Source organism: Panicum virgatum, chromosome 2K, assembly GCF_016808335.1.
Source record: "Panicum virgatum strain AP13 chromosome 2K, P.virgatum_v5, whole genome shotgun sequence".
NCBI classification, from domain to species: Eukaryota; Viridiplantae; Streptophyta; class Magnoliopsida; order Poales; family Poaceae; genus Panicum; species Panicum virgatum.
The window spans coordinates 42,026,722-42,037,087 of record NC_053137.1 but is presented as its reverse complement, the minus strand read 5'-3'; the positions used below and the strand labels follow the sequence as shown (position 1 = coordinate 42,037,087).

Sequence of the window (10,366 nt, the reverse complement as noted above, 5' to 3'; positions counted from 1 at the left end):
CGGTTAAGCGACCCTTCTTCTTTGAAACCTTTGTCTTTACCATCTGGACAAAAAAATATGGGAATATGATTCAGGATAAGACTAAGAAAGAATGTGAATTCATGAAAAAGTGGTGCATTCCTATGCCCAGCCGGATCATCCGGGTATGGGTCGGATCATCCGACCCTGGAGGGGTCGGATCATCCGGCCTATATCCAGATCATCAGGGTCGGCACTAGGAACACCCCAAAATCACGAATCCAAAGATTTTAGCCGACCAAAACTTATGAAACTTTAGGCATGACCTCTAGATTGGTAAAGAACATGATTCACTGGAGAAAATCCCCTAGAACTTCCTACATTGAGAGATCGGGGCGAAAAGATTTTGAATTAAAAACCTTGAGTTTTGAAACCAAGGATTCGACCAACCAAAACTTGTGAAACTTTAGGCATAAGTTTTAGGGAGTAATAGGATGCTATCCCCCAGAGGAGTCGAACTAGAACCTCCTACATTGATAGATCAGGCAACAAGAGTTTTGAATGAAATACCTTTGAGTTTTCCCGCATGAATCAAGAAGTTCCGGAGAGGTTCAGGTCTTCCAATGTGTGGGGAATCAAAGGGGTAAGAGAGCTTCACGAATCCTTGGTCGAGTTTGGAGATCACCGCGCGTGGTTTGGAGGAGCAAAGGGGCGTCGGCGTTGAAAGAAGTGAGGTGTGCTAGGGCTAACCGGCGGCTCGGCCCTATATATAGTCGTGCACCGAGGGCCGGATGATCCGGGCAAGGGCCGGATCATCCGGAGCTTACCAGAGCCGACCGGCCCAGGGTGGCCGGATGATCCGGTCTAGGACCGGATGATCCAGGGAACACCAGAAGGTTTTTGATAGATTGAAGTGAGACTTTGATCCGAAGAAGAATAGAGAATAGTGTATGGACATAAAGGACCCTAAACTCAAAATGATCAGCTACATTCAACAATACATAATAATGATCATTTGAGACAAGGAATGATCCAAAGATCACAACATCAAAAGTTTTGAAAAACTCACACAAATAAGGTTTTTCCTAGTCTAGGCATCAATACAAAGTGTATGCAATAAATCAAGCTAAGTTACGAGAATCCAAGATATTTAACTCACTCCTAAGAAAACAAAACCTTTGCTCACCGAGAAGCTTTGTGAAAATATCGGCTAGTTGTTTATCGGTACTTACATGACTTAACGCGATGTCTCCTTTGGCTTCGTGGTCTCTTAGGAAGTGATGTCTTATGTCAATGTGCTTAGTTCTTGAGTGTTATACGGGGTTATTGGCTAGTTTAATGGCACTCTCATTGTCACACAAGAGAGGTATCTTTTTGTACTCACAGCCAAAGTCACTCAAGGTTTGCCTCATCCAAAGTAGTTGAGCACAACAAGCACCGATTGCAACATACTCGGCCTCGGCGGTGGATAGCACAACAGAATTTTATTTCTTAGAGCACCAAGACACCAAGGACCGACCAAAAAATTGATAAGTCCCCGTTGTACTCTTTCGATCTACCTTGCAATCGGCATAATCCGAATCGGAATAGCCAAGTAGATCAAAAGTGGAGCCCTTGGGATACCACAAGCCAAGGTTTAGAGTATGCACTAAATATCTCAAGATTCTTTTAACAGCTACCAAATGGCATTCTTTAGAATTAGCTTAAAATCTTGCACACATCCACACACTAATCATAATATCCGGCCTAGATGCACAAAGGTAAAGCAAAGATCCAATCATGAAGCGATATACCTTTTGATCCACGGATTTTCCCTCTTCATTGAGATCAAGATGTCCATTCACGGCCATGGGTGTCTTGATTGGTTTAGTATCGGCCATGTCAAACTTCTTGAGCATATCACTTATATTCTTGGTTTGACATATAAAAGTCCTTTCCTTCAATTGCTTGATTTGAAAACCAAGGAAGAACTTCAATTCACCCATCATGGACATCTCAAATCTCTTGGTCATGATCCTACTAAACTCTTCACAAAATTTTTCATTAGTATAACCAAAGATAATGTCATCAACATAGACTTGACAAACAAAGATATCTTTTTCTACTTTTTGAGTAAAGAGAGTAGAATCGGCTTTGCCCATTACAAAGCCGTTCTTGAGAAGGAATTCACTAAGGCATTCATACCATACTCTAGGAGCTTGCTTAAGCCCATAGAGCGCCTTGTGGATCTTGTACATATAATTGGGATGCTTGGGATCTTCAAAGTCCGGGGGTTGCTCAACATATACTAGCTCGGATAGAGGTCCATTCAAGAAAGCACTCTTGACATTCATTTGATATAGCTTGAAATCATGATGAGCGGCATATGCTAGCAATATCCTTAATGACTCAAGCCTAGCCACCAGAGCATATGTTTCTCCAAAATCCAAGCCTTCAATTTGAGTGTAACCTTGAGCAACCAATCTTGCCTTATTTCTTGTGACAACTCCATGTTCATCTTACTTATTCCAGAAAAACCCACTTGGTTCCAGTAACATTTTGTTTGGGTCTTGGCACTAATTCCCAAACTTTATTTCTTGTGAAGTTGTTCAACTCTTCTTGCAAACTCATGACCCAATCCGGATCACCAAGCGCTTCATCTACCTTAAGAGGTTCCAAAGAAGAAACAAACGAGTAATGTTCATAAAAAGTTGCTAAACGAGTACGAGTAGTTACCCCTCTTCGAATACTCCCAAGTATATTGTCAACGGGATGATCCCGGGATGATCCCGTTGTATACTTTGATGAACTCTTGGATGAGACACTTGGTGTTGAGGTTGAATAGGTTCACCATCATCATCATTTTGAACTTGAGGTACTTCTTCTTGAGTTTCTTCACCTTGTGCTCCCCCTTGATCCATGCCATGATCATGATCATCACCATGAGCATGACCTTGATATTGAGGGACTTGAGAACTTGGTGGCTCAACTCTAGTGGATGATGATGGATCTCCATTTCTTGCTTCAACCGTAGTGTGACTCCCTTCTTCTCTTGGCTTCACTTCACCTAAGCCCATTCTCATGATTGATATACTTTGAGGTTTTTCATCATCTACAAGGTTCATATCAACTTGCTCTACTTAAGAGCCGTTGGATTCATCAAACTTCACATCCACCGTGGTCTCAACAACATCGGTGGTTTTGTTTAAAACACGATATGCATGTTCATTAGTACCATAATTAAGTAGAAAACTTTCATCAACCTTTGGTGAAAACTTTGAGCTTTTGGTTTTCTTGTTAAGTATGTAACATTTACAACCAAAAACTCTAAAGTAGTGCACCTTAGGCTTGTTACCGGTGATTATCTCGTAGGGTGTCTTGCCCAAATACTTGTGAATGTAGAGACGGTTGATGGCATGACACGCCGTGTTGATTACTTCGGCCCATGATTACTTCGGCCCAAAAAGTTATCCGGAGTCTTGTATTCATCAAGCATATTTCTTGCGGCTTCAATCAATGTCCTATTCTTCCTCTCCACAATACCATTTTATTGAGGAGTATATGGAGCAGAAAATTCATGCTTGATCCCTTCTTCATCAAAAAAAATTTCAACCTTGGTGTTTCGAAATTTCGAGCCATTGTCACTTCTAATATTCTTGATCTTCAACTCAAATTCATTATGAGCTCTTCTGATGAATTTCTTGACAATTCCTTGAACTTCACTCTTGTCCTGCAAAAAGAATACCCAAGTGAAACGAGAAAAATCATCAACAATTACAAGACCATTTTTGTTACCGCCAATGCTTATGTAGGTGATTGGTCCAAATAGATTCATGTGTAGAAGCTTCAATGGTCTTGATGACGTCAAGATGTTCTTGGCGGGGTGTGGAGCACCAACTTATTTTCCCGCTTGACATGCACTACATAACCTGTCTCTCTCAAAAACAACATTGGTTAGTTCTAGGATGTGCCCATCCTTTTGAAGTTTGGCCAACTTCCTCATGCCAATATGGGCTAGTCGGTGATGCCAAAATCAACCCAAGCCAGATTTTGCCACTAAACAAGTCTTGGGCTCAATTTTCTCCTTAGAGAAATCAACAATATAAATTTTGCCCTTTAAAAGACCCGTAAAAGCAATAGAGGAATCCTCCCTTCTAGTAGCGGTCACACCCTCGTTAGTAAAGAGACAATTGTAGCTCATCAAATAAAGTTGTGAGACAGACAATAAATTGTATCCCAATTTCTCAACCCAATAAACATCATTAATTGAATTATTGTGAGTAAGAATGATTTTACCCAAACCAATTACTTCTCCTTTGCTATTGTCTCCAAAGACAATAGTTTCTTTGAGTATGTCATCCGTTTCCAAAGAAGTAAACAAGTCCTTCTCCCTGGTCATATGATTTGAACATCCACTATCAATCAACCATGCACTTCCACCAGAGGAGTATGCCTACAAAACAAATTGAGGCTCAAGTTTTAGGTACCCAAACTTGTTTGGGTCCTTGGAGGTTAGAATGAGCCATTTTGGGCACCCACACACTCCTCAACCTCCTAGTGTGAGCACCAATGTACTTGACAACCATCTTCCCATTTTGAATCACAACCGTGTAGTCAAATGTGTAGTTGCGTGATATGGGATATGGCACCTTCTTGTTGCTTGTGTTGACCTTTGTTGTAACCTCAACCTTGTTCTTACCTTGGTCAATATTTAACTTTAAGCCATTGTGAGCTATGGTCATCAAATTCTTAAGATTGGCTCCTTTCTTCCAAAGTGGGATGGCTTGGCCATTCACAATCTTAGTACCATTTACCTTGTTTCCTCTTGTAAGGCCAAGTCCATCACCAATGCTTGGAAACCTTCTAGCCGTGTCATAAGCCGGGTGTGACTTAAAGTCACTCTTTGGCTTGAGGTTTCCCTTACCAACTAGCATGTTCAACTCGTGGATTTGTTCATCCTTGCCCTTGATTGCTTCTTCTAGCTTGGAAAGGTTAGTAACGCAAATATTTATATCATGATTATAACATTTTGAGTACCCTTTGCTAGTAGAGGCATTAGAGCCAAGATTAGCCCTGGAACTAGATTTGGTGCTCTCCCAAAGAGTGCTATAGCTTACTTCAAGATCTTTATTTATATCTTCAAGGCGTGAATGCCTCTCTTGAAGTTCACTATGAACATTCTTTAGGCTAGGTAGTGAGTCCTTTGCTAAGACATGATCCTTTGACATCCTCATATTTGAGTGATTGGCAAGAGACAAGTTCATTGCCAACTTCTCGACCTTATCTTTTTCCTTAGCTAAAGATTCTTCTAGAGAAAGATTTCTCTCCTTCTTAAGGACGAGCAAGTCTTCTTTCTCTCTAAGAATCTCTTTCTTTTTCTCTAATTTCTCTAGAAGCTTTTTAATTTATTTATAGCATTCTTTGCCAAACTTCTTTATCATGTTTTCATTGTGTTGGGCCTCCTCTTTCTCTAAGTCATCTTCTACTTCACTAGATGTGGAGGTAGCAGAGGATGAAGGATTTGAATAGTTTGATACTTTATTCCCCTTAGCCATGAGGCACATGGAGTGATCATCTTCATCATCAGAGAGGTTGTTGAAGAGCCTTGGTGTTGATGAAGTAGTGAACAAGGCAAGTGATGCTGTGCCCTCATTGTCGGAGTCGTCACTTGACTCACATCCTTCACCAACATGAGCCTTGTCATTTCTCTTCTTGTATTCCTTGCTCTTCTCCTTGTACCTCTTCTCCTTGTCATAACTCTTGTCTTTGCCTTTGTCCTTGTACTTCTTGTCTTCATCTTCATTGTTGTTATTTTTAGGACAATCTGCTAGGAAGTGATCTTTTTCACCACACTTGTAGCATCTTCTTTGTGATGTTCCTTTCTTGACATTTCTCTTCTTCATGAACTTCTTGAAGTTCTTCACCATCAAGGCGAGTTCCTCATCGGTGCTTTCTCCATCACTTGATTCAACTTTCTTCTTTTGCTTTGTTTGTTTCTCATTTGTTTCTACCGTCTTGCTTGGTTCGGCCTTGAGAGCAATAATCTTGACTTCTTCTTTAGCAATTGACTTTGCAACATCTAGAGCATTCATCTCATGAAATTGCAATGTGTTCAACAAGTTGATTGGCTTCATCTTCTTATATGAGTTTTTGCCTCTAATGATGGTTGCCAACACAGAATTATTGGGTGCATAAGCTCTAAGCATCTTCTTTGTGACCTTGAAATCATCCCAATCCTTGCTACCAAGAGTCTTGATGTCGGTGACAAGAAGGGTGAGCCTATCATGCATTTGTTGAACAGTTTCATCCTTCTTCATGACAAATGCTTCCAACTCTACTTGGAGAAGATCCATCTTTTTCTCCTTGACTTCATCATTTCCTTCATGTGACATCTTGAGGGTGTCCCAAATCTCCTTTGCACTAACAATTCCTCTAACTTTGTTGTACTCCATTGTGCAAAGAGAGCTTCTAATGACTCTCACGGCTTGAGCATTGCGAAACATATCATGTTCATGTTCCGGAGTAGCCACTTCATCTTCTCCAAGTTGGGGCACACCTACACACACAACCGTCCAAAGATGTGAGTTAAGTCCCTATAAATGCACTTGCATATCGTCACTCCAATGGGCATAGTCGGTTACATCAAATGGAGAAGGTTTGCCCATTGGAACGGTAGATAAAGAAATATTGGAGGAGTTAGAGGATTGAGAAGTCTCGTATGCAAGAGATACCGAGTTATATCCTTCTGAGATCTTATTCTCTTTCTCCAATCTCATCTTCTCATCGAAAAGCATTTGAGCCTTCTTCTCGAGTCTTTCGTTCATCTTTTTCTTTATCTTCTCTCTAAGCTCGACTCTCTTTTCTTCCTCTTCCATTTCTCCTTCAATATCGCTCACTTCAAAGTCACTATCATTGACTTCGAAAGTACAGGAAGTGCCACCAACACTTTCATCCTTACCACCGACCATAGTGCTTTTTCTTTAGCGGCTAAGCCTTAATCAAGAGATTAGGCTCCAATACTAATCGAAAGGATCGACACTAGGCCTAGGAGGGGGAGTGAATAGGCCTGTTTAAAAATTTCCTAAAATACTTGGTAGAAAAAACATCAGGTCCAGATGATCCGGCCTTACGTCGGATCTTCCGGTCCTTCCCAGGTCCGGATGATCCTGCGTAGGGTCGGATGATCCGGCAGTAAGAAAGAATCTTGTACAAGATTTGAAATCTACTTAGCTTTTGATGATTCACTTTGAATACAAAGTTGACAAATTAAGTAAAGAGGCCTGCAAGCAAGTTCTACACAAGAGATATGGTGCTAAAAAGTAGATCGGGTCAAAGCGAGCTCAAAAACAATATGAAGAATAATAAGTAAAGGAGACACAAGATTTATCCCGAAGTTCACTCCACGAAGGAGCTACGTCTCCGTTGAGGGGCTCGCAAAGAGCAGGGTTGTCTTATAACCCTTTTTTCTCGCCCAATCAACCACGTAGGAGGATTGAGTCACTTACTATTATTCTCACGAAGAGATGGGGTAATACAAACTTCCGGAGGCTCAACCACAAAGGAATGGGAGCTCACCGGCACCTCTAACCGTCTAGGAGCAAAGCTCCAAGAGTAAAGAACGCGAATCGACGAATCAAAGGTTGCTTCAAGTACTTCTTGAGATGAACAAGTGCTAGCTCACGAAGTGCTCACACACCAACCCACAAATCTCACTTCCTCTCAATCCCTAAGTGAATCCTTGCTAGAATCAAGCTTTTGGAGGGAGAGAAGTGGAGGAATGAATGCTTTTGGAGCTGGGTTGGTCGTGAGGGAAGAGAGAAGTAAATGAGGGGGTATTTATACCCCCACTCCCGCAGGTGACCTCGGATCATCCGGATGGGTAACCTCGGATCATCCGGATGGGTAACAGAATAGGCTAAAACACACTCGAAAACTCACAGGTTCGGATCATCCGGCATAGAGTTGGATCATCCGGAGTCACTCAGAGACTACCAGGCGCTCAGAAAGTTCCAGGTCCGGATCATCCGGGATAGGGCTGGATCATCCGGACTTGGACAGAGAGGTTGGAGCTCACAAGAACTCCAAGGGTCGGATCATCCGGCCTAGGGCCGGATCATCCGGCCGAGTCTAGAGCCGAACTGGCTGGTTGGGCCAGATCATCCGACCCTGTGCAGAGAGGTTTTGTGCATAGTGATTTGTGAGTGTGAAACGTGTCTCTCAAGTGTATAAGTTATCTCAATAAAGAACTTTAACGACCTAGATAGTACGGTGGTCCTATATTCAATTTCAAACCGAAAAATAAAATTAAATCTCCGATAGAATCCACCATACAATGAATTTGAATTGGGGGCCTTTCTTTCACCTTTTTCTTTATTATTTTTATTTATTCCTACACACATCTTATTGAAAGCATCATATCCCAAATTGTGATTGTCAAGAATCACCTAAATTAATTTAGGGGCCTCGATGCACTTTCAAATTCACGACGAGTCATTAATGGTACTTTTGAGTCTTGATAGACTAGAGAATTATATGATACAAAGTCTACACGTGTCGACACATATTTCTCTGAATAAATTGTACACAACATTCCAAGTCATCCAATTAATAAGACTTGGAACTTGTTGAATGAAGTAGTACATACAGAGATAGTCTTGCTCACCAAGAAAGAGATGTTTTAGCCTACGGAGCTAACATCTCAAGGTATCTTTACTGTGGGATACATAAGTGTTTTCATCGTAAAATAGATTGAGAACAATATGTGAGATACAAAGCAAGACTAGTAGCACAAGGGGTTTACGCAAAGCCCAGGCATTGTTTTTCAATGCAAATTATTCTTCAAAATAATTGTTATAAATTTTCGATACTATCTTTTGATTGGCAGTACAAAAGCATCTATTGTTGCAATTGATAGTGATTGCATATATTATATGATCACTTGGTTTGGCATATTTGTGAAGCTTCCGGAAAGGAGTTCACATAATCAACCATCATACATAAAATCGCAACACATAATGTGTATTGCTTAAGTCAATATATGGCTTAAAGCAGTTAAGTCGAATTTGGTACTATCGACTTTGTGTGTATTCCTTAAACTTAAGGGATACAAGGTTAGTTACACGTGGGTGTTCATTTTGCTGTCTTTGTGGACTTCATAGACTCGTATGGTGGTCAATAATCTGGACACCATTAGTAATGAACATACATTGGCAGCACGTGATGATCTAAAAGACAGAGTTTAAGATGGAAAATACAGACTAAACCAATATTTTATTTTGTGTTTATAATCTAAGCATCTTCTCTCAAGATTTTGTACAAAGCTTCTATATCCAGATCATATTGAGTGATTCAATATGAAGGTATCCTACGGTTGTTCTATCTCTAGAAAAGAGAAAGATTATTGTATGCTATAGTGATTGAGATGAGATAATAGAACATATGGTTCATTATCTCCGTGCTATTGATGCACTGATATATCTTGCAAATATTTCCGGTCGGATATTATTTTTGCAAAGATTTGCTATCTAGTAGCAGCGCTAGTCCAACCAAATATTGGTAGATTGGAACTAAGAGTATCTTTTGATATCTCAAATAGCACATGTCATCTTGGTATAATCCATGATCCGATTATTTGGATATAATGATTTCGGTTATCTCTAAGATTCCAAAATCCAGGTCATTGGAAGGCTTAATATGCTTAATGTACATATGGAAAGACCATTTTGTGATAGTCTTTAACTAGACATTTAATGGTCAACTCCACTAATTATTTTGATATTGTATTGCACAAGGCTTCACATGAATGTGTATAGCTTGATGGAATGATATATCACATATTGAAGTTATGTGGTGTTGATTCTATTGAATCAATAGTCATTACCTATAAAGGTAATGCAACTTGTGTTGTGTAGATGAAGACAAGTTACACTTAGTGTAATATTTTTGCACTAAGATGGTTCTTCTCCATAAATAATATGGACATATGAACGCTTGCAAACTAAGTAATGTGATAATCTCGCTGAGATATTCATAGAATCTACCACACTCCACATTTCTTATGTGTTGAGTGCATTGGTACGAATTTACTTTGAGATTTGCAAGTATTAGGGGGAGAGTCTCTCTGAGTAGTAACTTGTTGCAAACATCATATTGCACTCTTTTCTTTCTATGAGTTTTTCCCTTGAGGTTTCTCATATAAAGTTTTTAATTAGGCAATATCAATACAAGGTCATGTCATATCATCCATTTTTCCCATGAAATTGTTGGTGGATGATACTCGGACATAACATGCATTGCACTCTTTTCTTTATGTGAGTTTTTCCTTTAAGGTTTCTCATATAAAGTTTTTGATGAGGCAATGCCAGCTCAAAGGTATATGCTATATCACCTATTTTCTCCACGGGGGTTTTCGAAAGATGATAGTTGAAGC

At 40.1% G+C, this 10,366-nt stretch overlaps 1 protein-coding gene across 1 annotated transcript; it reads right to left on the bottom strand.

Annotated features, from left to right (window-relative positions):
* Positions 1 to 3,484: 3,484 nt before the first annotated feature.
* On the bottom strand, positions 3,485 to 6,389 carry LOC120695316. Its single transcript, XM_039978598.1, has 4 exons — positions 5,475 to 6,389; positions 4,473 to 4,919; positions 4,247 to 4,390; positions 3,485 to 3,667 (listed from the first exon to the last, which is right to left on the bottom strand). The coding sequence occupies exons 1-4, from the start codon at positions 6,387 to 6,389 to the stop codon at positions 3,485 to 3,487; spliced, it is 1,689 nt and encodes a 562-aa protein (XP_039834532.1).
* Positions 6,390 to 10,366: the final 3,977 nt, after the last annotated feature.

What these genes read in the sequence shown, in the direction of transcription:
- LOC120695316 (XM_039978598.1), bottom strand. Translation starts at nt 6,389, where the DNA reads ATGGAGTACAACAAAGTTAGAGGAATTGTTAGTGCAAAGGAGATTTGG. An exon ending in TCATGGCTAAGGGGAATAAA is followed by an intron (nt 4,920 to 5,474) that starts GTATCAAACTAT and finishes AACCTTTCCAAG; the next exon opens with CTAGAAGAAGCAATCAAGGG. An exon ending in GAGACAATAGCAAAGGAGAA is followed by an intron (nt 3,668 to 4,246) that starts GTAATTGGTTTG and finishes TTCTTTTTGCAG; the next exon opens with GACAAGAGTGAAGTTCAAGG.